The following is a 26,081-nucleotide window of genomic DNA, read 5'->3' on the forward strand; positions in this document are numbered from 1 at the left end:
GACAACACATGATATTTGCTGAGCGGTTCTATGTCATTGAGCTGTAGTTTAGGAAATTGACCCCACATCTGTAGGAAGGGCTCATTAATCTAGCATCTCCTCCTCTCCCTTCTCCCCACGGGGGAAGCATCTTACTTCAGACCCACTTGGTGAGTGCTTCCTTTTGGGCAATCATTGGAAACAAAGCGTTTGCTACTCAGGTGATCAATAGCAAACAAAGGACATGGGCTCAGAAGACTTCAAGGCCATTTCCAAAGCCTCCTGCAGCCGTGTTGGTACACACATGGCTTGTTCATTGTAAGTGATCCTTCTCCGTGGTGGTTATGAAAACACTTAAAAGGTTCTCTAGAAGACAGCCCTGGCCCTGTCAGCAGTGCTGATTAAGCAACCTGAAACCTTCACTCGTTCGATGAGTTTTCCTTCAGTTAGCTTGAATCTCTGAGATCTGACTGCCTCCCCTGGTCCCAGGAAGTTTCCAAATCAGGCCACCGTCCCCCTGGAATCCTGGCTTTTCTGGGGTAGAAGCAGAGGGAAGTGCACGGGTGGAATCAGTGGGTCCGGTCCAGCATTCTGGGACGTTCATGGCGTGTTTCCCTGCATTTCGGCCCACAGCGTGTTTCTGGATGACTTTCTTGCCACCGGCACCAGCGAGCAGGCCCCGCAGCTGGAGTTCGAGCAGCTGCCCTTCAGCCACCCACTGTTCATCATGTTCTCATCGGGCACCACGGGCGCACCCAAGTGCATGGTGCATTCCGCTGGGGTAGGTCTCTGGGGAAGGCTCTGCAGGGCCTCCTGTTGTCTGTTTGCTTCAACAGGGCCTCCCAGCTGATGATGGCAGTGTTGGAGTTGTCAAACTGCACCCCATCCCCGGAGAGTCCAACGTGCAGCTTCTCTCCAAGTGGGGTGCTGCACGGAGATCCGGCACTGGGCCCAGGGCAGTGGAGTGCTGCCACTTCAAAGGCTGGGATGGCACCTACCACCATGGCGATAGGCTTGGAGGTCACTGTGCAGCGCAGTGTGCCTTGGGGGTGGGGGGTGCGCTGGCTGAATCAGCTACATTCACCTTGCAGGTCTGGACCACCTGGGCGATTGTGAACTCAATAGGTGGGCCCTGCCAGCATTTTAAAAAGAATGAATCAGAATAGACAAGAATAGATAATATTAGCGCAGTGCCAGACGCAATGGCCCACACCTATAACCCCAGCACTTTGGGAACCTGAGGAGGGCAGATTGCTTTGAGCCCAGGAGTTTGAGACCAGCCTGGCCAATATAGCAAAACCCCATTTTTACTAAAAAATACAAAAATTAACTGGACGTGGTGGCACATGCCTGTAGTCTGAGCTACTCGGGAGGCTGAAGTGGGACAATTGCCTGAACCCAGGAGGCGGAGGCTGCAGTGAACTGAGATCATGCCACTGCACTCCACGTGGCAGCAGAGCCAGACCCTGTCTCAAAAAATAAAAATAAAATAAAATATTAGCACAGAATAGGCTCATAAGAGGTATGGGTGGCGTTCTGTGAAGCTGTCATTACACGGAGCGGAATGTGTGCATGTGCTGGGGGCATTGTAAAACTTATGTCTGACCGTGGGTTGTGGTAAAATATTTGAAAGCCACTGGTTAGGTTATTAGAAGGCTAGGTTACTAGGTTATTAGGTTATTATCAGAGTCTAATTAACTGAGAAAGAGCCTGCCCGTGCTGTGAGTCTGTTAGGGCTGCCGTAACAAAACACCACAGGCTGTGTGGAACACCAAGGTGCCGCACAGTTGCTCTTGTCTGAGGCTTCTCTCCTTGGCTTGTGGACGGCCACCTTCTTGCTGTGTCCTCGTGTGATCTTTCACATGACACCCCTGGTGTCTCTGTATGTGTCCAAGCTTCTTCTCCTGAGGACCCCAGTCAGATCGGATCTGGGCCTGCTCTGACAGCCTCATTTAAACTCCGTCACCTTTTAAAGGCCCATTTAGTCACATTCTGAGATACTGGGTATCGGGCTTCAACATACGAATTTTGGGGGTACACAGTTCAGCCCGTGATGCATGCTTTTAATTTTTCTTATTTCACCGAAAGTCTAACTTTATTAAAGCACCTGAAATAATATGTTACTACTATGCAATAGAATGTATATGTATAGGTTAGTGACTTTTAACCTTCTATTTTATTTTATTTTATTTTTTTTTGAGATGGAGTCTTGATCTGTCGCCCAGACTGGAGTGCAGTGGTGTAATCTTGGCTCACTGCTGCAACCTCCGCCTCCTGGGCTTAAGCAATCCTCCCCTCTCAGTCTCCCATGTAGCTGGGATTATAGGCGTGTGCCGCTATGCCCTACTCGTTTGTTTGTTTGTTTGTTTGTTTTGTATTTTTGTGGCTTTTTTTTTTTTTTTTTTTTTTTAGAGACCGGGTTTTGCCATGTTACCCAGGCTGGACTCAAACCCCTAGGCTCATATATTACACCTGCCTTGGCCTCCCAAAGTGCTGGGATTACAGATGTGAGCCACCATGCTCAACCAAACCTTTTATTTTTGAAAAAAATAAAATACCTAGAGAACCTCTAGAAAAGCTGCAAGAATAGTAAGCTCCATGGTACCCTTCAGCTGAATTCTTCCATTGTTGACATTCTGTCTTTAACATTTTCAACGTCCTTTTGTTTTGTTTTGTTTTGTTTTGAGATAGTTTCTCACTTTGTTGTCCAGGCTGGAGTGCAGTGGCATGATCATGGCTCACTGCAACCTCTACCTCCTGGGCCCAAGCGATCCTCCCACCTCAGTCTTCCAAGTACCTTGGACTACAGGCACGTGCTACTTTTTTGTTTTTGTAGAGATGGGGTCTTGCTATGTTCCCCAGGCTGGTCATGAACTCTTGGGCTCAAGTGATCCTCTCGCCTTGGCCTCCTGAGTGCTGGAATTACAGGCATGAGCCACTGTGCCTGATGTCAACATCCATTTTTAACACGTCCTAAAAGCCTCTTTCACCTTCTTTCTCTCTCCGCGTATATACACGTTGTTATTTTGCTTTTTGTTGAACCAGTTGAGAGTACGTTGGAGCCACAATGATCTTTCACTCTTTAATATTTCAGCACGTATCTCCCAAGAACAAGAGCGTTCTCTTACAGAAGAGTGTGTAGCACGCTCATCAAATTCAGGAAGGTTGGTGTTGGTGCAGTGCCGCCCCCTCATCTATGGTCCACACTCAGGTCGCCAGTTCCCAATAGTGTCCTAGCAGCTCAGGCGGTGGCACGTCAGTCGTCAGGTCTCCTGCATGTCTGGAGCAGCTCCTTGGGCTTCTTCGTCTTTCGTGACACTGACATTTTCGAAGAGCCCAGGCTCCTGGTTTGGCAGAATGGCTCTGTTTGGGTCTGTCTGGTGTCTCCTCGTGGTTAGGTCCAGGTGATGCAGCTTTGGTGGGAACACGCTGGAAATGATGTGGTGTTCTTCTCCGTGCATCTATCAGGGGGATACAACGTTAGTGTATTTCATTTCTGTGATTTTACTAGGCCACTCTTCAGAAATGAAATGCCTGGGTCAATGTGGTGCTTTGCTTTTTTTTTTTTTTTTTTTTTTTGAGATGGAGTCCCGGCACTGTCACTTGGGCTGGAGTGCAGTGGCTCAATGTTGGCTCACTGCAACCTCTGCCTCCTGGGTTCAAGCGATTCTTGTGCCTCAGCCTCCTGAGCAGCTGGGATTATAGGCACCCACCACCACGGCCGGCTAAGTTTTTGTGTGTGTGTGTGTGTGTGTTTTTAGTAGAGACGGGGTTTCACTATGTTGGCCAGGCTGGTCTCCAACTCCTGACCTCGTGATCCGCCTTCCTTGGCCTCCCAAAGTGCTGGGATTATAGGCGTGAGCCGTCAGCGCCCAGCTGAACGTAGTGCTTTTCTAATAACTGCTATCACATCTTACTTCCTCTGATCCTTCTCTGCCCCTGGGCTTGATAAGAGAGCTTCTTCCTGACTCGGTTGAATCCTTACCTTGCACTCAGACTTCTCCTGGGCCGGTCTGTGGGAGTCAGGATGCTTGCCACGCCGTGGCTCTCACCCTCACGCTGCTCTAGGCTCTCCTCTGGGCCAGCTCTTCAGCTCTCCCCATAGCTCATTTCCCCATTTCCCTATCAGTTGGCTCAGCCTATAGGGAGGAGAAAAATCCACTGTATCTTGGTCAAACCTTCTGATCACCACTTTTCCTCCCAAACTCAGAAGAAGAAAATTCTCCAAGTGGATAAACCTTTGCTTGATAAGGCAGTGGCATTTGAAAAGGAAATATACAAGTTCCCTTATTCTAGCTCATTTAGCTTTTATAGATGTTCCCTCTACCTAGAAGCAGTTTGAATCCCTTCCATAAAAAGGAAATATTTACATTGGAATCATTTGAAAGCCCTATTAGGCTTTTTACAGAGTATTTTCATCAGAATGTGGAAAGGAGTCAATGTGGTTTCATCATCATCTAGATCTAGATTCGCTGAAGGTCTTGTTGCAGGCTGTGAAATAGATCGAAGGTCCAAGAGCCCGTCCACGCACAGCAGGTTAATTCTCAAGAAACCCAGGGGTGGGAGCGAGGGGCTGAGGTCAGGGATGGGGGGCAAAGGCCTTATTTCTAGCAGTTACACTGGCTCAACGGAGTTGCCTCTTTGCAGGCAGCGAGCTGTCCTGTCGCTCAAATCATCTGATTTTATGAAAGCCAGTCGGGGTGTGTTCACAGACTAAGGTGTAGTTGGAATCGCATTTTCCCTGTGAAAGGGCAGCCCTGTTGCACCTGGGTGCAGGTCTGTGAATGAGCCACCGAGATGAGCATTTTTAGAAATCTTGCAGACAAGGGTCGGGGCGGGGGCGGGTGTATGTGGCCAAACAAGACATTTTAGGAAAAATGGAAATGTATAACTGTACTTTTATTTTTAGTGCTCTTTGCATAGTGCATGTCATTTTTTTAAGAGGAGCATAAAAATGTATGAGATGTAATATAGCTTGCTCATAAAATGATCATGCCTGGTATATTTAGAGTGTGGAAAAATCAGGAAAAATTATATGTACTCCATCTTCACTGGGATCTTGCATCTCTGGAGAAGTGACTAAGCATCTTGCTCGTTTTCTAGAGTTATCCTGACTACAAACTTGAAAACAGTGAGGCAACATAGGCTGGAGTCCTAGGGCTGCTCATAATCTTCCCGATTGCGTGGGGTGGGGTTCTGTTACTGGTTTGTTGGTTTGCGCTTCCTAAGTCCGTGAAAGGTGTCAGAAAGCGGCTCCCCTTTCTCTTCCTTTACATGAAATTACTCTCCTGCGCTGAGACCCAGGAAACTGTTTACGCTGCCTTACCCTCAGGGAAAGCATTCAGACTTGACCATAAATATTTAAGAATTAAGGGAAAAACGATGGATGTAACTTGTTAAGAGTCACACAGAGAAATTCTTGAGAGAGGAGGAGGGCCCATCATTTGTTTTGTGCCATCTGAGAGAATGAGGCTAATGAACCACTGAACGAAGGTGGGCTCATATCTCTGCTGTGCTCTCAGCAGACCACGTGAGCGAAGCTGTAGAGTTAAGTGCTGATTTTAAGTGAAAAAGAAAGTGGGAGAGGGATTTGCCACAGGCTCCTAGAATCCGAGTTCCCTGTCCTTTAAGTGGATTCGTGGAAAGATTTAGTTCATGGAGACAGTTCCTGAAAAGTTTGTCACCCCCAAATTATTGCCTATCCACTGTGCAGAACAGATTGTCATGTAACTTTCTAAGAAGCTTTTGAGTGCCTGGGGAAGGGAAGGGGAGGCTGTCTCTTGACCCTGACTGGGGATTCTTGTTAAACTCCACCCTGCAGCTCAGCTTCCAGAGCCCGGAGGCAGCCTTGGGGGACTGCAGAAAAGGGCAGTGTATTAGTCTGTTTTCGTGCTGCTGATAAAGACATACTGAGGGCTGGGTGTGGTGGCTCATGCTTGTAATCCCAGCATTTTGGGAGGCCAAGGTGGGCAGATAACAAGGTAAAGAGATCGAGACCAGCCTGGCCAACATGGTGAAACCCTGTGTCTCCTGAAACTAAAAAAAATTAGCTGGGTGTGGTGGTGTGTGCCTGTAGTCCCAGCTACTTGGGAGGCTGAGGCAGGAGAATCGCTTGAACCCAGGAGGTGGAGGTTGCAGTGAGCCGAGATCGCACCACTGCACTCCAGCCTGGTGACAGAGTGAGACTCTGTCTCAAAAAAAAAAAAAAAAAAAAAAAAAAAAGACATACTGAGACTAGGCAATTTATAAAAGAAAGGTTTAATGGACTTAACAGTTCTACGTGGCTGGGGAGGCCTCACAATCATGGCAGAAGGCAAGGAGGAGCAAGTCACATCTTACATGGATGGCAGCAGGCAAAGAGAGAGAATTAGAACCAAATGAAATGGGCTTCCCCTTATCAAACCATCAGATCGCATGAGACTTATTTGCTACCATGAGAATAGTATGGGAGAAACTGCCCCCGTGATTCAATTATCTCCCACCTTGTCCCTCCCACAACATGTGGGAATTATGGGAATACAATTCAAGATGAGATTTGGATGCGGACTTGGAGCCAAACCATATCAGGCAGCGTCTGCCTGTCAGCCTGGCAGTCTCTGGAAGCTTCAGTTGCTGCTGTTTGTGGGCTGGGTGGTGGCTGCCTGTTTGGGATGGACTCTGGAATAGGAGTTTTGGCTCCTGAGTGGGAGCCTGTGTTGGATAGGATTGTTCCTGGTGAGCTCTTAAAGGGATCATCTCCTGCAACTGGCTTTTGGAAGCTTTTCCCTTGGGTATAATGAGGGCCTTCATGGCTGGGTTTTAATATATAAGTCCTTGCTTCAGCCTTCTAGGCCCTCCACAACCAGGAGCACCTTTGTCATGAGCCGGAGGCTCACATCTGTGGACCAGACTGAAGGGCAGTGGTCACTGAAGGGGCAGCATCCCCGTCTGTCCTCAGGATCTTGTACAAGATCCGTTGGAAAGACAGGAAAACCGAGGCTGGGAGCGTGGAGTGACGGGTGCAGGGGCCGCTGGCTCTGCTCTCTGGGTTGTGCCTGGCGATGGGAAGCTTCCTCTCCTCCCTGCGCCTGCCAGACACACAGAGTTGCTTGGAACAAGTGTGTTCTGGGCAGTGGAAGATTATATAGTTGTAAACAGACATGAGGGAGCTCCCGGCATGCCAAGGAAGAGCTCCCAGGTGTGCTGTTAGGTGGAAAAGGCAAAGTGCGGGACACTGTGTCACAATGAACAAAATGGCATTAATAAATATGTGCCGGCATCAGCAAGAAAGACGTTCACAGGAAACTGCTAGGACTGGCTGCCTCTTGGGAGAACTGGGTACAGGACAGGGAGAGAGGATGGCTTTTCATAGTATCTGCTTCAGAGTTCTGGACCGTGCAAATATATTGCCTATTAAGCACCAAAATTAAAAGGTAATAGGGCATAGTGGGTGGGAGGGAGCGGGTCTGCTTGGGTGTTTTAGCAAGGAGCAGGGTCTTGTGCTGTCCCCTCAGCTGAGGCATTCCTGAAATCCGATCTTGAACGTGAGTCCCAGCTACAGTCTTGCTCTGTTGCCAGTGCCCCACTCCCACCACATCCCCCTCACCCCCCTGTTCCCTGTCCCCCATGAGGCTGGGCTAGCACCCGTCCTGGAAGGGTTAGGCCCTGGTCTTTTGCTCGTTGACTCTCTTCTCAGGAAGGGTCACTTCTCTTCTGCCTGAAGCTGGTGGGCCTCCGTGGTGCCCTTGATGTCCTGGGCACCGAGAGCTTGAGGGCAGACAGGAGTGTCAGGGTTTTCCTCTCCAGACTACAAGCCACGCTCAGCTCTCGGGGGAGAGGGACATGGGGGCATGGCTCATCACAGGGGAGAGGGGGGACCCTCCAAAGTCTGCTTCTCCCAGGAAAGAAAATGGGGATCTGCTGGGGCTTCTTCCTGGCAGCGTCTGAGCAGCGCGTGGGCCAGGTACCAGATTCCTGGTACTGTATGCCTAACAGAGAGCACCCGCTCCCCCGTGTGTCCCCTGCAGGGCACCCTCATCCAGCATCTGAAGGAGCACCTGCTGCACGGCAACATGACCAGCAGTGACATCCTCCTGTGCTACACCACGGTAAGGGCTTGCCCGGGCGCTGGCCTGTGCTTCACCATGGTAAGGGCTTCCCCAGGTGCTGGCCTGTGCTATACCACAGTAGGGGCTTCCCTGGGTGCCAGCCTGTGACACATGGCAAGGGCTTCCCCAGGCGCCGGCCTGTGGCACATGGTAAGGGCTTCCCCGGGCGCCGGCCCGTGGTACATGGTAAGGGCTTCCCCAGGCGCCGGCCCGTGGCACATGGTAAAGGCTTCCCCGGGCGCCGGCCCGTGACACATGGTAAGGGCTTCCCCGGGCGCCGGCCCGTGCTGCGCCGTGGTAGGGGCTTCTCTGGGGCGCTGCCTGTGCTGCACTGTGGTGAGGGCTTCCCCAGCGCACGGTGTCGAGTTGGGCCCGCTCTTCCGCCCACCCTGCCTCAGCAGCGTGGAATCCACGCCATGAAACCAGAACTCTACTCAAGGTGTTGGAGGCCTTCCTGCCCTTGTTGAGCCCTGAAAGACAGAAGGTTAGGACATGTTAAAGGAAGTGTATTTTACCTCAGAGGAGGAGAACTCAAAACATCAAGAGCTTCCACAGTGATCTAGCTACAGGTCCTAGGTGATGCTTCTGTGCTGAGTTTTTTGTTTGTTTTTTTTTTTTTTTGAGATGAAGTCTAGCTGCGTCACCCAGGCTGGAGTGCAGTGACTGGATCTTGGCTCACTGCAACCTCCACCTCATGGGTTCAAGCGATTCTTCTGCCTCAGCCTCCTGAGTAGCTGGGACTACAGGCGTGCGCCACCACGCCCAGCTAATTTTTTGTGTTTTTAGTAGAGATGGGGTTTCACCATGTTGAGCAGGCTGGTCTTGAACTCCTGACCTTGTGATCCACCCACCTCAGCCTCCCAAAGTGCTGGGATTACAGGCGTGAGCCACCGCCCCTGGCCTGCCGAGTCTTTATGCCAAGTGGAATGCAGCAGGCACATGCCTGACCTGTGAGGTCAATGCCCAGGGCCCTTCTGTGCCCCTTATGAGAGACTCCCCACAGATGCAGGAGGGAGGACAGCCCCCCCCACCGCCAGTGACCTCACACAGGTGCAGGAGAGTATCAGACCCCCCACCCATGACCTCACACAGGTGCAGGAGACTGTCAGACCTCGGGACTGCACACAGATGTAGGAGGGGGACAGACCCCTGGGACTGCACACAGATGTAGGAGGGGGGACAGACCCCTGGGACTGCACACAGATGGAGGAGGGGGGACAGACCTCTGGGATTAGACAGAGATGCGAAAGGGTCAGACCCCTGAGACCTCACACATACACCCGTGCAGGGGACAGACCCCTGGGATCTCAGACAGGCTCAAGAGTGGTGACCTTGGGTGTGTTTTTGATGTGTGACTGTGGAGAGGCCCCTCCCTGCTCTCTGTGACCAGCTGTGAATTAATAAGGGGCTTGAGACAAATGATTCAGGTTTTTTTTTTTCTGCAGGGATTTGCTCTACAACCCACCCCTGTCCCCAATCCCTAACGTAGAATACCAGTGCCAGCCCCACCCCCACCATGGACCCTTGTGTGCTGGGTCCTTTCTCAAACATTTCAGGGCGGGAAGCCTGGGCGGCAGCATCAGTGCAGTGTCCTTACGGAGGTGCAGAAAGCTCCCAGCAGCTACGATGATGCAGGATTCGGCTGCCTCCCTGGGACACGGCAGTTTAAAATGGGAGGGTCTTGTACTGAGAGGAAAGATACAATGGAAAGAACTCAAAAATTTGGAGCAGTTTTCTCAGAGGCATTTCATTTTTACTGGAAGGATCCTGCCCACTAAGAATCAGGCAGTTAGATTTTTCCTGGAGCAGCTTGACCCCACCTGTGTTCTTTTATTTTTATTTTATTTTATTTTTTTATTTTTTGAGATGGAGGCTCACTCTGTCACCCAGGCTGGAGTGCAGTGGCGCGATCTTGGCTCTCTGCAAGCTCCGCCTCCCGGGTTCACGCCATTCTCCTGCCTCAGCCTCCCGAGTAGCTGGGACTACAGGCGCCCGCCCCCAAGCCTGGCTAAATTTTTTTGTATTTTTAGTAGAGATGGGGTTTCACCGTGTTGGCCAGGATGGTCTCGATGTCCTGACCTCATGATCCGCCTGCCTCGGCCTCCCAAAGTGCTGGGATTACAGGCTTGAGCCACCGCACCCGGCCTCCCGACCTGGGTTCTAACAGCAGCCTTGGTGGCAGTTGTTTCATGTCCTGCAGCCCTGGGCCCAGCCTATACTGTGACCCACCCTCCCTCCCTTCCTTCCCCTGCCTTTCCCTCCCTTCCCCTCCCTACCTCTCCCTTCCTTTCCCGTTTTCCCTTTGCCTTTTGTCCCCCTTTTTCCCTTTGCCTTTCTTGTTTTCTTTTGACAGTCTCACTCTGTTGCTCAGGCTAGAGTGCAGTGGTGATCATGGCTCACTGCAGCCTCCAACTCCTGGGCTCAAGTAATCCTCCCACCTCAGCCTCCAAGTAGCTGAGACCACAGGTGCACTCCACCATGCCTGGCTAATTAAAATAATTTTTTTTCTGGAGGCCAGGCATGGTGGCTCATGCCTGTAATCCCAACACTTTGGGAGGATGAGGTAGGTGGATCACTTGAGGTCAGGAGTTTGGGACCAGCCTGGCCAACATGGAAAAACCCTGTCTCTACTAAAAATGCAAAAAAGTTAGCCGGGTGTGGTGGTGGGCACCTGTAATCCCAGCTACTTGGGAGGCTGGGGTGAGAGGATCACTTGAACCCAGGAGGCAGAGGTTGCAGTGAGCCGAGATTGTGCCACTGCACTCCAGCCTAGGTGACACAGTGAGACTCCGTCTCAAAAAAAAAAAAAAAAATGTTTTTCCATAGAGACCAGGTCTCACTGTGTTACCCAGGCTGGTCTCAACCTCTTGAGCTCAAGTGATCTTCCCACCTTGCCCTCCAAAATGCTGGGATTACAGGTGTGAGCCACCAGACCTTGATTCAGCTTTTAGCAGCTTTGTTGGACAATGAGGTGGCCAGGAATGCTATGCTGCTCGGGGCTTCCAGGCACTGGTTTCCTCTTTGGGGAACAGTTCCTCAATAAAAGAAATTGAACAAGTACATTAAGACCTGTTCAGAAAGCAGCTCAATGGCTAGGTGTGAAGGCTTATGCCTGTAATACCAGCACTTTGTGAGGCTGAGGCAGGAGGATCCCTTGAGGCCCGGAGTTCAAGATTAGCCTGGACAACAAAGTGAGACCTCATCTACAAAAAATAAAAAAATTATCTGGGCGTGGTGGCTCACATCTATGGTCCCAGCTACATGGGAGGCTGAGGCAGGAGGATTACTTGAGGTTAGGAGGTCGAGGCTGCAGTGAGCTCTGATTGTGCCACGGCACTCCAGCCTGCGTGACAGAGTGAGACCTTGTCTCGGGGAAAAAAAAAAAAAACAAGAAGAAAGCACCTCAACTAAATGGAGACCTTTGGCTGTGTCCTTGTGCCCTCTGCCTTTGTGCGTGGGGAGTAGGTGTGGGTGGGCCTTCCAGGGGACGCTGGTTTTGGGTCACTGTAGCCCGCATGATTTGGGGACGGCACTAGGCTGTGGCGGGCGGGAGGCAGGTTCCCGACACCATTCATCATGGATGAACAATGTCTTGGGGATGGTTCCATGTCAGTCCAGACCTCATTCTGTTTCATGACTGTGCAATGGCTGCTGTCATACTGCTGGGGGTCAGGTGCTGTTCAGAACGCCTCATGTGGGTTCAGTGACTGTGTAGGAGTGTCAGTAGCAAGTGTGCACCTCCTGTGGCCTTGCTTGTGTCGATAACACCTACATTGCTTTGTCTCTGTCACCAGCAAGGGTGCAACAGACATTCTGTGACGCATCTTCATGCACATGTGTGAATATGTCTGTGTGATCCATTCATAGATGTGGAGTTGCCGGGCCAGAGTGTCCTGCATTTGAAATGGGCAGTTAGCACCAACCTGTGGCTCCATCTTAGGTGGTTTCCCAGGGACACAGGAAGCTGAGGGGGCAGCGCTGGGGGGAGCTGCCTAGCACCCGCTGAAGCCGCACCCCTCCTGTCTTTGCAGGTCGGCTGGATGATGTGGAACTGGATGGTGTCCCTTCTGGCCACAGGAGCGGCCATGGTCTTGTATGATGGCTCCCCCCTGGTGCCCACGCCTAATGTGCTCTGGGACCTGGTTGACAGGATAGGGTAGGTACCAAGAAGCTGTGCTCAAAGCAAGGGACAGGCAGCACCAAGAAGGCTCCTTGGGATCAGATGCAGAGCCGTGCCTGCCTTCTACCGTGGTCGGGGCGTCTCCGGCATGCTCTGCCTTTGTGGACGCCCCCTCTCCAAGAGGAGGGCATGGGAGGTGCCAGAAGCAGAAGGTGAAACTGTTAGGAAGGGAGGGACACCAAGGGCCAGGGCTCTTCCCTCCAGAGTGAGGGCTGAGAAAAATCCCACGGGCAGTGTGCAATCTCATTTCTTTTAAGAATCTATTTTTATTTTTAAGATTATTTTTTAGTAAAAATTGTATGTATCGTAAGGCACGTGGCATGGTATTTTGCTGTGTATACATATAGTGAAATGAGTACTGCAGTCAGGCAGATTCGCATTTGCGTCTCCTCACACAGTTACCTGTTTGTTTTTAGCAAGGACAGCACCTGAAATGGACTCTCTTAGCAAAGTTCCAGCACTTATTACATAGTACGGCATTGTCAGCTGCAGTCATCGTACTGTGCATTCATCTTATTTCTCTAGTTGTGGCATTTCCCAGCAAAAGGAGGAAAACCGAGGGTCGCCTAGAGTCCTGTTTCACACAGGTTCTGCAGACTCAGGAGTGAGATTGTATTCATCCATTTTCCTACTGCTATGAAGAAATGTCTAACAGTGGGTAATTTATAAAGAAAAAGAGGTTGAATGGACTCAGAGTTTCACATGACTGGGGAGGCCTCACAATCATAATGGAAAGTGAATGAGGAGCAAAGGCACATCTTACATGGCAACAGGCAAGAGAGCATGTGCAGGAGAACTGTCCTTTATAAAACCATCAGATCTTGTGAGACTTATTCACTATCGAGAGAACCACTCGGGAAAAACCTGCCTCCATGATTCAATTACCTCCCACTGGGTCCCTCCTACGACACATGGGGATTATAGGAGCTACAGTTAAAGATGAGATTTGGGTGGGGACAGCTAAAACATATCAGAGATGAAGTGAGGTGAAGGCTGAACGCACAGGGGAGGTGTGTGGATAAGTTCATGAGGGGTGGGTGCAGAACCTGTGACTGGGGGGCTGCGTGGCGTTTGGATTTCCTGCCACCTTTCTCTTGAGCCCATTGGCAGGAGGAGAACCCTGTTTGTTCCTAGCCGTCCCTTGGGGCTGGCGGCCACCTGTCTTCTAGGGTCTTCCTCACCTCATCATAACTGTACTGAGTGCTTCCTGGGGCCCCTGGAGGTGGTCACTTATTTCCTGTGGCCCTGGCTGGATGGTAGACAGGAATCCCATGAGCACAGGCGGGAGCCAGTTGGGTACCCTCCTGGTGCCTGAGAATTATGCAAATGGGAATAGGTGTAGTGGTCCCTGCTCCCCCCGACCTCAACTCCTTCTCATCATCATCATTAGAAGGCATCATGAGATCCAGTCTCGTCAGCACTTTGCTGATGAATTAATCACAACTGGCTGGCGTGTTCTGGCCGCTGTGGTCTTGGTCACCCTTGGCCTAATGACAGTGTTTCCAGAGATAAGAATATAGAAGTTGCCAGAGCTCCAGGGGCCCAGAAACAACCATGCTCTGTCCTAATTACATCTGAATCTGTTCATGGGGGAAACAGGAGCCACTCATGTGTTTAAATCCTTGGCCATTAAACATTTTAAATATAACTTGGCCTGGGTAATATTTAAATCCTGACATTTGGCTCACAATCTTAGTGAGGAAGGCTATTTCCTAATGAGATTGTTTCCAGCAAAAGGTTAATCAAATCCCTGGGAACTTCAGATGGCTTTAGAATCTTTACCCTTTTACCCTTAAGCCAGGCTCCAGGTGGAGGAACTTTTATTGGTGTGTCGGGGAGGCAGGCACTGGGTCGGGGGTTACTGGAGGAGGGGTGGAGAGGGAAATGTACATCAGTGAGGCCCGGTGCTAATGAGATCCAGGGATGGAGCATCCCAGGGAGACCGTGCTCTGTGTGTGCATGGGTGTGAGTCTGCGTGTGTGCACAAAAGTGTATGTGAAAGTGTGTGTGCACGTGCATGGAGCGTGATCTTGTGAAAGGGAGCGTGGGAGTGCGTATGTACATGAGTGTATGCACATACATGTGTGAGTGCAAGTGAGTGCATGGATGTGTGTGCGTGTATAGGTGTCGGGTGTGTGTGCGTGTGCATGCAGCTGTGAATGCTGTACATGTGGATGCATGTGTGCCTTGTGTATGTGTGCATGTACCTGTGTACACGCGTACATGTGCGAGTGTTCACAGCATGGTGGCTGGTTCCGTGCCGTAATCACGGGCCCTGGGTTGGCCAGAGCGCTGAGGCTGACTGAGGTGTGGTCGTGCTGTCGCAGGGCTCCCTATGGATGTGGCCATCGCCCCGCCTGGGAGAGCCTCCTGCGCCGTTTGGCGAGGCAGGTGTGACTCGGCACCCTGGCAGGGGCTGCGGGTGAGGGGCTCTCGGAAGAATGCAGGCTTTAAACCACTACACTGGTCGCCACCAGCAGTGAGAGGGAGCGGGTGCTGGGCGGGGCAGGACACTTCAGCTCAGTTCTGTCCACCTCCTGGAAACTGAATGTTGTGTAACAGTTGAAAGCAGTCATGGCAAACCCTGTTTTGTGGCAAGAGGCATGCGGGGCAGGCACAGTCCTCGTGATGCTGTCTCAGTGCCTCTGATTAAAACCCACATCTGTTAATAAATGAGGGGTGAGATCTCTGTTGATTACCAGCATGTCAGCTCTCAGCTTTATTGACACATTCGATCAAAGAGCATTTATTTTGTAGGCACAGACAAGATAATTTGAAAAGATGAATTTTATTCTTCACAGGGGTGTGTTTCTGGGTTCTAGTGAGGGGACTATTCTGGATAGAATTAGGGCCAGGACCCTGGGGACTTTGTCCCGTTTGCTAGTAGTGGGGCAGGTGTGGACGTTGCCTGAGTTGCCTGGTTTTGCCTGTCTCTGAATGGGGCCATTGTCTAAGATGGTTCTAGAGGGCAGGGGCCTCGTGGGCGAGCAGGCTTGTCCTTCTAAGGAAGTGCGTGGGTTGGGTAGCACTTTGTCGGGATCTGCACCCCGTGTGTGCTGGACTACGTGCTCTGAGCCAAGCTCCCTGCTGGGTCCTGGGGGCCACACAGCAGCGACCAGGGGCCAGCACGCTCTGTCCTCATGGGGCTGGCACTGGGAGGGGGAAGGTAAGGAAAAGACAGAGGCCAACCTCTGGCTCTGAGGAGTGCTGTCAGAGACCTGGGGTCAGGGAGTCCTCGAGAGTCCTCGAGAGGTCTTGGCATTTGGGCTGAGGCCGAAAGGTTCAGGAACTACTTTTGCAGGACTGGGGACGTGTACTTCAGGCAGAGGGAACCACGAGGAGATGGGCCTAAGATCCATGTGTCGTGGAAGCTGGAAGGGGCCTCCTGTGGACCGAGTGTGAAGGGCTGATGCGGGGCTGGGGGCAGGAGCAGGGGTCAGAGGGGTGGGGACTTTTGGGGCTGCTTGGAGGGTGAGTTTTTCCCTGAGTGGAATGGAACAGCAGTGGACACTGAATCAGGAGAACACTGATCTGGTTCATGTTATTAAAAGGGTAGTGTAGGCCAGGCATGGTGGTTCACGCCTGTAATTCCAGCACTTTGGGAGGCTGAGGTGGGTGGATCACCATGTCAGGAGTTCGAGACCAGCCTGGCCAACATGGCGAAACCCCGTCTTTACTAAAAATACAAAAAATACAAAAATTAGCCAGGTGTGGTGGTGCAGGCCTGTAATCCCAGCTACTTGGGAGGCTGAGGCAGGAGGATCACTTGAACCCTGGAGGCAGATGTTGCAGTGAGCTGAGATCACCCCACTGTACTCCAGCCTGAGTGACACAGAGAGACTCCATCTCAAAAAAAAAAAAAAAAAAAAAAAAGGCAGTGTAGCGCCTGAGTGAAGAGAGCATTGCCAGGGCTGGGGTAGGGGCAGAAGCTGAGAGACTCAGGTTGCTGGAGCCCACAGGCACAGTGGCGACCCTGGAGGGGCTGCCTTTGGGCTGATCCACACTTCCCTCTGCACAGGGCTCCGGGCAGTCTCGGGCACTGGGTCCCAACGGTTTAGGGCCCTGAGACTGTCTCATGCTTTGGTGCAGCGACCCCTACAGTACTTGCTAGAAATAAGACGTGGCATGAGTGCCCGCAGGTGGGCTCCCGTGCTTCCAAGAGCTGAGTGGTGTTGCATTTCCTAACCGTCTTACCTGCACCCTGGAGATAGATGGGGGACTTTGCCGTTTCTTCAGACAAGCAGGACTGTGACTCACAGGCCGGAGAGCATCGCCTCTGAGTGCTGGCGGAGCCTCACCAAGATCAGGGTTTGCAGAGTCTTGCCTGCACTTAGACGCTTTAGACCCACAGAGAGCCTTCGAGTTTCTGGGGGTGGGCAGTGGGGGGATTGCACAAAACCCGTGTGTTGTTTGGGCATGGCTGTTGATTGGAGAGCTTTGTACCTGTAGCTGGAGGTGGTCACTGCTGCTCAGGGCCGGGTGATCACCATTAGAGTCATGAGGTCTCCATCCTCTGTTAGTGATACTTGCAAAGGAAGTGACACCTTAGTCCTTGGCTATGATGTTGAAGTAGTTAATCAAACTCTGAGTTTATGAAAGAAGCATGGGGGATGGTGGGAGGAGCTAGTCTCCCTCCCCCAAAACTCCAGCCATCTCTAGGGTACAGTGGTGGCTTTGTTGGTGGCAGGGTGGGTCTGGGGAAGTAAGAGAACGAAGGTGTGGGAGGTGGAAGGACCATGGTAACCCGCCTCCTTGCGTGGAGGGAGACCCACCCTGCCATTGCCTTAGCCACACCCAGCCCAGCCAGCCCTGAATTCCGGGATGTTCTGTGCCATGTTGCCTCGTGGCTTCAGACAGCGAATGCTATGACGGTCTTCCGTGGGATGAGTCTCTCCACCGAATGTGTAGGACTGAGGTTCTACTGCCAGAGTGACCCAGAAGAGTCTGACTCTCACAGCCTCCTCTAGGCCCCGAAGAGAATAATATTCTTTAGTTGGGCCGACTGAGTTTACATGTGAAGGGCCGTCTGGCTGGAGGAAAAGCTGAGGAAGGAAATAGCATATTAGACAGGGCTGCCCTTGAAAGCACAGTGAGGTATATTCAGCAGCGTGTGTTGTTCTGTGAGCACAAATGCATAGAACGGTGGATTCTGAACGTTCAAGAAGAGCTGGACTTTTCTGAGTTTCATAAAAATGTGATCTTGTTTAAGAAAAGGGGATGGGTGGAGAGTTTCAAGTATGGCACATGTTTTCACAAATAAAGAATTCTCCCAGCACTTTGGGAGGCCAAAGCAGGAGGAGCACTTGAGCCCAGGAGTTCAAGACCAGCCTGGCAACATAGCAAGACCCTGTCTCTCAGCTGGGCATGGTGGCATACACCGGTAGCTCTAGCTACTTGGGAGGCTGAGGTGGGAAAATCACTTGGGCCCAGGAGTTGGAGACTGCAGTGAGCTGTGATTGCACGACTGCATTCCAGCTTGGGGCAACAGAAGGAGACCCTGTCTAAAAAAAAAATAATAATAATTCTGTAGCCTTCTCTTCATTGGTGAATGAATGTGTGAGGATAGAATTTGAGGGGACTTGATTTTTATGGCCTCCTTTGGTCCCCCAAGATACAATACTCTGCAGTTGGGAAGATAATGGGTTCGGGTGAGCGACTGTTTTATGTGACGCCTCATGGTAAAGGGAGCTGGCCCTGCGTGCTGAAATCAGTGTAAAGAGCAGTCAGGTGCACCTGTGAGGAAGTCAGGTGCCGTGACTCAGACTGGAGTAAACACGAAGTATGACTTCAACCCAGAAAACTGCTCTCTCTTGGGTTTTGCAAACTTGTCAGAAATAAATCACTAACTTTAGAAAGCTTTGGTGCAAGACCCTTGAAGAGTTTCTGGTGTTTTCTTTCCCGCCTGCACCCTAGCATCACTGTCCTGGTAACTGGGGCCAAGTGGCTGTCGGTGCTGGAAGAGAAGGCCATGAAGCCGGGTGAGTGTGCCTCTTCAGTACTCATTCCCTGTACTGCCAATCAGGGAAATTAAATCCATCCTATTTCCTGCTTGCGAGTGAGGCTTCAGGCACTGGGTTTAGTTTTAATCTTTTGGTGACTCTGCACCCCAGTGGAAACCCACAGTCTCCAGATGCTCCACACGATCCTGTCCACTGGCTCCCCACTGAAAGCCCAGAGCTACGAGTATGTCTACAGGTGCATCAAGAGCAGCATCCTCCTGGGCTCCATCTCAGGTATGGCCCCGGTGGGGACAGTCCTTCCAGCCATCCCCGCCAGCCCCATAAGTATGCACACCTCTGCCCAGTGCTTGGATTCAACCCAAGGACACGGTCCGCTGGGCAGCCAATACGCACAGTCCCTTCTCATGATCTGAGGCAGTGATGTTCCACAAAGTCACTGTGAACACGGAACCCATACGGAACCCTTGCTCCTGGGGGAAATAGATTTATGTACACACACACACCTCTCACATCAATTATAGTCTTAAAATCCAAAACAATACATCTTGGTAGGTTCTACATTTTTTATCTTGCAAAAGAGAAAATGCAGTTCAGAAGCGTTCAGTGACTTGCCCAAGGCTGCCCCACCGTCAGGTGCCAGAGCTGGGATGCCACGCCCGGGAAGAGAGCACCCTGCCCCACCCTGCCCTGGGCTCCTGTGTGTGAGAGTGAGGCAGGGAGGTTGTGTCACCTTGTGTGACCTCAGTGGGAATGTGCCTGGGTGACTTAGGGTTTTGACTGCTCTGCAATGTCTGAGAGTGACTGCAAAAGCTCCAGAGTATAGATCTGGAGGTGTAACATACATTTTAGTGAGTAGGCAAATTCCCCAAAATAGAATCTGCAAATAGTGAGAATCCACTGTATGGACGGACAAATATTGCCACATTGTTTATATAAGTAAAAAATAGACACTACCTATATGCCCAGCAGAAGGAAATTGATTGAATAATTTAGGGTACAGTCTTAATTTATGCAGCCATTAGAAGTGCATGAAATACACTGATGGACATTGAAACATGGCCATGATGAGTGAAAAAATCAGATTGCAGAATTACAAGGTGCGGTCATTTTTGCAGGTGGAAAACAGGTATATATGGATGTGTGCATGCACACTCATGTATGTATATATATGGGTGTATTATATGTGGATTCCAAGTGAAAATTTTTTTTTTTTTTTGAGATAGAGTCTTGCTCTGTCACCCAGGCTGGAGTGCAGTGGGTGCGATCTCAGCTCACTGCAACCTCTACTTTCTGGGTTCAGGCAGTTCTTGTGCCTCAGCCTCCCAAGTAGCTGGGATCACAGGCGTGTGCCACCATGCCCAGCTAATTTTTCTATATTTTTAGTAGAGATGAGATTTCACCGTGTTGGTCAGGCTGGTCTCGAGCTCCTGACCTCAGGTGATCCACCCACCTTGGCCTCCCGAAGTGCTGGGATTACAGGCGTGAGCCACTGTGTCTGGCCCCCAAGTGCATTTTTTCTCATAACTTTTTTCTTAACATAAAGTTGTGCTTTAGAAAATGGTTCATGCACGTGGTAAAAAATTCAGAGTCCACAAAGGTGTCCTCATGGCTGCCGTCCCCCTTCCCCAAGGAAGCCGACGTCGTTCCCTTCAGAGATGTTCTGTGCATAGGTGAGCGTGTGTGCTTGAGTGTGTGTGGGTGTGTGTAAATGGGGCGAGAGCACCCCATTTTTACACAGATGTAGTTTAGGGTACACACCTCAATTCCGCTTCACGTGACTTAAGAGTTGATTCCATTGCTGCCCATAGAAATCTTTGGGTCACTTTTTTTTTTTTTTTTAAAGACAGGGTTTTGCTCTGTTGCCCAGGCGGGAGTGCACAGTGACACGATCATGGCTCACTGCAGCCTTCACCTCCTGGGCTCAAGTGATCCTCCCACCTCAGCCTCCTGAGTAGCTAGGACCACAGGTGCACGCCACCACGCTCAGTTATGTTTTTTTATTTTTTGTAGAGACGGGGTTCCACCATGTTGCCCAGGCTGTTCTTGAACTCCTAAGCTCAAGTGATTCTCCCACCTTGGCCTCCCAAAATGATGGGATTACAGGCGTGAGCCACCGTGCCTGGCCTGGGCCACTTTTATTTTATTTTTACATATTTGTAGTTCTGATTTTTCTCCTTGTGATTTAAAAACATACTCTCAAAGCACCTCTTTAAGAGGTGCCATTTATACAAAATTAGCTGGGCATGGTGGCACATGCCTGTAATCCCAGCTACTAGGGAGGCTGAGGCAGGAGAATCGCTTGAACCTGGGAGGTGGAAGTTGCAGTGAGCCGAGATCGTGCCATTGCACTCCAGCCTGGGCAACAAGAGTGAAACTCCGTCTAAAAAAAAAAAAGGTGCCATTTGCCCGAAGCCTGAGGCCGACCCCTCAGCCTTCCTCCCCACCGTTGGTTCCTCGGCCTGAGGTGGGGGGTGTGAGCCATTCCCACCAGCAGAGTGAGCAGCAGGAAGGAGGTCAGGAGCCCTGCTCAACCTTGATGGTGGCAGAAACGAACGTGACTCACTCATTTTCGTGGGACACATCAGTCAGTGACATGAAATGGCAGAGAAGACATCACATTTTATTCTCTGCCTGGAGGAAGAAATAAAATCACACTCCACGATCTTGCAGCTGGGAACTTTTTGTTTTGTTTGTTTGTTTGTTTTGACAGAATCTTGCTCTGTCGCCCAGGCTGGAGTGCAGTGGCACAATCTTGGCTCACTGCAACCTCCGCCTCCCGGGTTCAAGCGATTCTTGTGCCTCAGCCTCCTGAGTAGCTGGGATTACAGGCACATGCCACCACGCCTGGCTAATTTTTTTGTATTTTTAGTAGAGATGGGGTCTCACCATGTCACCTAGGCTTGTCTCGAACTCCTGAGCTCAGGCAATCTGCCCACCTTGGCCTCCCAAAGTGCTAGGATTATAGACGTCAGCCACCGCGCCCAGCCACATTTCTGTTTTTCCAACCATTAAGTCCACATAAACCATGGCACTCGAGCCTTCCCATGTGATGGGTCCGTCTAGGCAGTGCCTGCCAGGTAGGTATCACAGGCAAAGCTTCCATTTTCTGCGATCCTGAGCCTTGAATTTCAGCATGACCACAGGAGGTCATTTACTTAGCGAATCCTCTGGCAGGAAGGCTCGGCTAAAACGTCAATCACCACATGTGGCAGGTTCATTCTAATTTCCATATCACCTCTCCCACTGCTCCCTGAAGAGAAGCCCCACCTGTCTGGGATGTTGCAGTGTTTGTCTGGGAGAGTAGATATTTGTCCTCTTGGCACCTTCTCCTTTGTTGCTCACTAATTTAACACAATTTGTCTTGGGCTTCTGAATTTTGAGTCTCCCTTTGCCATTGCTTGCAGGAGGCACCGACATCATCTCCTGCTTCATGGGCCACAATTTTTCTCTTCCTGTGTATAAAGGGGAGATTCAGGCCCGGAACCTGGGCATGGCCGTGGAAGCGTGGAACGAGGAAGGTGATGGCTCCACCAACTGTTTCTTTCTGTGATTAGGCGTGAGTTGGGAGCTTGGGAGCATTCGGATGTGTAACTTTGCTTGGTCATAGTTCTCCAAAACAGCCCTCGGAGGGGAGGCCCCTGTCACTTGCAGTGTGATGTCCTTTCCCCCCAGCTTGGTTTAACACCCACCGGGCTTCTGGTCCCCAGCCTCTGAGAGGTCAGGGTCGAGCTGGAGGACAGGTGGAGAGATGTGTGCTCGGGAACAGTGGGCAGGTGGGTGGTCGTTGCCCTGCATCTGAACACTGGTGCTGGATACACAGGCAGCAGCCAGCTCTGAGCTTCTGAGAACCTGGTCATTGAAGGGATAGTCTCCCGCTATGCTGGGCCTGGCAGCTAGAAATCCAGCTGTGCTAGGAGGGGTGAGCAGGGCTCAGTGCACCTGCTCTGCAGAGCAATGTGGGAGGAGTCGGTGAAGCTGAAGATGCATACGTGCCCTGTGATCTGGGAATGCCACTCCCAGAAGACTTACTTGTGATCCATGCAAGAATGTTTGTAGCGCCCCATGATTTGTAATGGAAAACAAAATTGGGAACAATAGAAATGTCCATCTTTGAGAGGAAGAAACTCTGTGATCACATGTGGAGAATGACCAAGTGGTGAATACGAATGAACCAGAGCGAGACCTAGTAGCCCGAATGAGCCCAGATGTCATGCTGAGTGAGCACAGGAAGATGCGGGACACATAGAAGGACAGCGTGTATGTGTTCAAAGGCATGCAGAGTGACGACATATGCTATTCAAGGATGCGTGTGGATGGAGCAGAAATGTTAACACACATGGGAATAACAAATCACTACGTCCGAGACAGCGATTTTGGGGAGCACACAGGGAGGGGACTTCATCTGGGAGGAACGCATTATTAGGCTGCCGTGACAGGTGTGTGGGCGTGGACCATCTCTGTACCTTTGTATATGTCTGGAATATTGCATAATAAGTAATAGCTTAAGAAAGAGAGAGAGACAGCCAGGGTGTGTGGCTGTGGTGTGTGTTGGGCTTATTTTTAATTCTCCCATACCAGGAAAGGCGGTCTGGGGAGAGAGCGGCGAGCTGGTGTGTACTAAGCCGATCCCTTGCCAGCCCACACACTTCTGGAACGATGAGAACGGCAACAAGTACAGGAAGGCGTATTTCTCCAAATTCCCAGGTCGGTTGGAGAGATGCAGACAGAGCTGGCCAGCCTCTGCCTTGGCTGGGCCTTCTGTGTCTAATTCTGTACCATTGTGTCCCTCCCCTCTTCCTTCCTCCACCAGGGCTTGGAGAAGCTGCTTATAGTTCATTCCGCCAGTGGGGGGATAATGAATTTTTGATCAATATCTTGTTGTCTTCAGCTTGAAGCTATCGTGTGCAACTGTAATCTGGTTTAGTTGAATCTCAGCCACCTCTGCCCAGAGCCTCTCGGCCCCAGCCCCTGCTGCTGGGAGCAGGCACGAGCCTCTGGTTTGCATGTGGGAGGGTGGAGGGTGCAGGGCTGAAACAGGGTGATGCCTGCCTGTTCACGAGGAGTGGCATGTGGAAGTGGCGCCTGGCTCGGGTCTCTTCCTTCGTGTCTCTCACCATCATCCAGTCCTCATGGAGATGCTGGAGGAAGAACGCTTTTGCGGTGGAAGCATTTACAACCCGACACGTCACTCTCACATAGACTGACACCCTTGGGTGTCGTCTTTTGAGTGGTGCCTTGCCCCAAAGCAGCGAAGTCTTTTATTTAAAGCTCTGATTCCTGCCTCCCTCTAATCTTATTTCATAAGCAGTCTCGAGTTATTGCTGCTATATAATTCATCGTTTAGCAAGCCTTCTGTTCCAGAGTTATTTATACTCAGTACTTGCTTTCTGCAGTCTCTCAAAAGGTAATCTGGTTTAGCACAGACCACGTATGGAGAATCAGAAAGCGGTAAGTGGTAGGATTTGCCAGGTATCCTTCCTGCCTTGCGTGTTTGCGTTTCACCGTTAAAGCCATTGTGCCTGGAATAGGGCCTTCCTACAGCAGCGTGGGGCATCCCCCCAGGGGTGGCTCAGCCTCCACTGCATACCTGCTGCACCTATGCCCCACCTTGGCTCCTGCCGTGAGCAGCTGTGCAGACAGACGAATGCAGAAAAGCAAGAGTGGATGTAGAGAAACACTCATCAGATGACCCTGAAGAGGAGGGTAGGGCCTCCTGCCTTGGGAGGAGAGGCCAAAAGGATTAGAATCTCAGCTTGAGGATCCATCCAAGAAATGATGGCCCTTCATCTTCTGTAACATTGCTCTTTGAAAACTCTCTTTTCTGTCACTTTATTTGTCACGTGTGCAAGGGTTCATGTGATAGATGTCTCTCAGGATTAATTTCAGAATAATCTTTTTTTGAAACTGATATTCCTTCTTGGAGAAGACAAGTACTTTGTGATGAGTTATATTTCCATTTTTGCCTTGGCTGCCAGGAAACTCAGAGCTGAAATAATTGCTTTGTTTTTGTAGTCCTCTTACCTTTAGGGTAAGATTTTGCTTCTCTTTGAATAATCCTATCATGAAGTCAGTTTTAAAGGTAGCTTCCTCCAATACTTCCTGGGTGTAGGTGAGAGATATGAATAAATATGGAAAGACAAAGGCAGATCAGATAATGAGATCTGAAGCTGTTTATCATGGACAGAGTGAACATAGGCTGCACTTAGGCCCTTCCTCAAGCACCAGTGCTGAGAGATTCTTGGGCTGTATAGGAAATGGCGTGATGGCAAAACCAAGCAACAAGAGCAAGCCTTCCTTTCCACAACTCGGAGTGGGTTTTTGGACATCGTTACCTTAAAAAATGATGCCAGGTGAAAATGTAAACAGGCCATGTGCTGGTATGGAAAGATACCCAGGATGTTAGTAAGTGAAAATGAGAGTTTAAGAACAGAGGACATAGCATCCCTTTGGTGTAAATTTTAATTTTATTTTAGAGACAAGGTCTCCGTCTGGCCCCGGGCTGGAGTGCAGTGGTGTGATCTCCACCCACTGCAGCCTTGATCTCCAGGGCTCAAAGGATCCTCCCGCCTCAGCCTCCTAAGTAGCTGGGACTACAGGTGTGTGCTACCATGCCTGGTTAATTTTTGTATTTTTTGTAGAGATGAGGTCTCTCTATGTTGACCAGGCTGGTCTCGAACTCTTGAGCTCAAGCAATCCTCCTGCCTCAGCCTCCTCAAGTGCCGGGATTACTAGCATGAGCCACCACACCCGGCCTTGTGTAAATTTTAAAAAGGAAGTACATATGTGTGATTGTGTGAATAAATGAATAGTGAGTATGAATAAGGGGTTATATGAGTGGTGAGATTATGAGCCCATTTTGGTTTTCTTTATGGCTTTTTATTTTTATTTTTTGACACGGTATCTCACTCTGTTGCCCAGGCTGGGGTGCAGTGGCACGATCTCAGCTTCTCCTGCCTCAGCCTCCTGAGTAGCTGGGATTACAGGCACGTGCCACCACGCCCAGCTAATTTTTGTATTTTTAGCGGAGACGGTGTTTCACCATGTTAGCCAGGCTGGTCTCAAACTCCTGATCTTGTGATCCACCCACCTCGGCCTCCCAAAGTGCTGGGATTACAGGCGTGAGCCACCAGGCCTGACCACTTTTTATTATTTTTAAAAACTTAAAATTTTAAAAGAAAGTAAAAGCAGACTTAAGATTTAGGTCATTGCAGATGCCACATTCCAAACAGGCCTGGTCTGCTATCGGCAGTCACCTGTTCCCACTGTATTTCCACTTTCGCCTCAGCTCCCAGGAGACTCGAAGCTTAAGTCAGTGCCTTGAAGAATGAGAATGACCTAAATCTGTTCAGTCTGCTGTAGAAAGGAAGACATCGTTTCTGCGGCTTCGTTTTGCCATCAGGCCACTTCCTCTGTGGTGCCCTGGAGCCAGCCACTAGTGGATTGCTCCTCTCAGCGTGGCTTTGCAAGGGATCAAAGTGTGTTGGGGGAAGTTTTCACAAAAAACATTTCTTCAGAGTGGATTTACATCCTCCTTTTTCTCTGCATTTCCGGGGTCTCAGTAATTAGGGCACAGTACTACAGATGGCCCAGAAAACCCAGAAATTTCTCATCCGATTAAAGGGAGATCTGACTCTAGGCAAACAAGACTGTGTGTTGTTGCTGGCACCGAAGTTCCAGAATGAGGCAGGATTCCCAGGTGAGCGGCACAGGCTTGCAGCTCTCATCGTCCAGGGCTGCCATTCATAGACTCAGTTTGCTGAGTAGCCATACAGGCGTGCTCCTGCAGAAGCCAGGCACATCCATTGCAAGCCTAGGAGTGGATTTTTTTTTTTCCTTATTTGTGTATGTGAATCTTTTAAAAGTCCAATGAGAAAA

The 26,081-nt window shown here is 50.5% G+C and overlaps 1 protein-coding gene across 3 annotated transcripts in view; it reads left to right on the forward strand.

The window, feature by feature from the left end:
• AACS (acetoacetyl-CoA synthetase) overlaps positions 1-26,081 on the forward strand; it is a 77,971-nt gene that overhangs the window by 41,202 nt on the left and 10,688 nt on the right. For 2 of the 3 annotated variants that reach the window (XM_031000692.3, XM_031000693.3), the window contains exons 8-14: positions 613-760; positions 7,986-8,066; positions 12,098-12,222; positions 18,160-18,224; positions 18,357-18,479; positions 21,611-21,724; positions 22,785-22,910. In XM_031000692.3, the coding sequence (XP_030856552.2) occupies positions 613-760; positions 7,986-8,066; positions 12,098-12,222; positions 18,160-18,224; positions 18,357-18,479; positions 21,611-21,724; positions 22,785-22,910 (782 nt within the window). The remainder of the gene's footprint in view (positions 1-612; positions 761-7,985; positions 8,067-12,097; positions 12,223-18,159; positions 18,225-18,356; positions 18,480-21,610; positions 21,725-22,784; positions 22,911-26,081) is intronic. The other variant, XM_063694488.1, reaches the window with a different exon arrangement.

Source organism: Gorilla gorilla, chromosome 10 (assembly GCF_029281585.2).
Source record: "Gorilla gorilla gorilla isolate KB3781 chromosome 10, NHGRI_mGorGor1-v2.1_pri, whole genome shotgun sequence".
Lineage (NCBI taxonomy): Eukaryota > Metazoa > Chordata > Mammalia > Primates > Hominidae > Gorilla > Gorilla gorilla.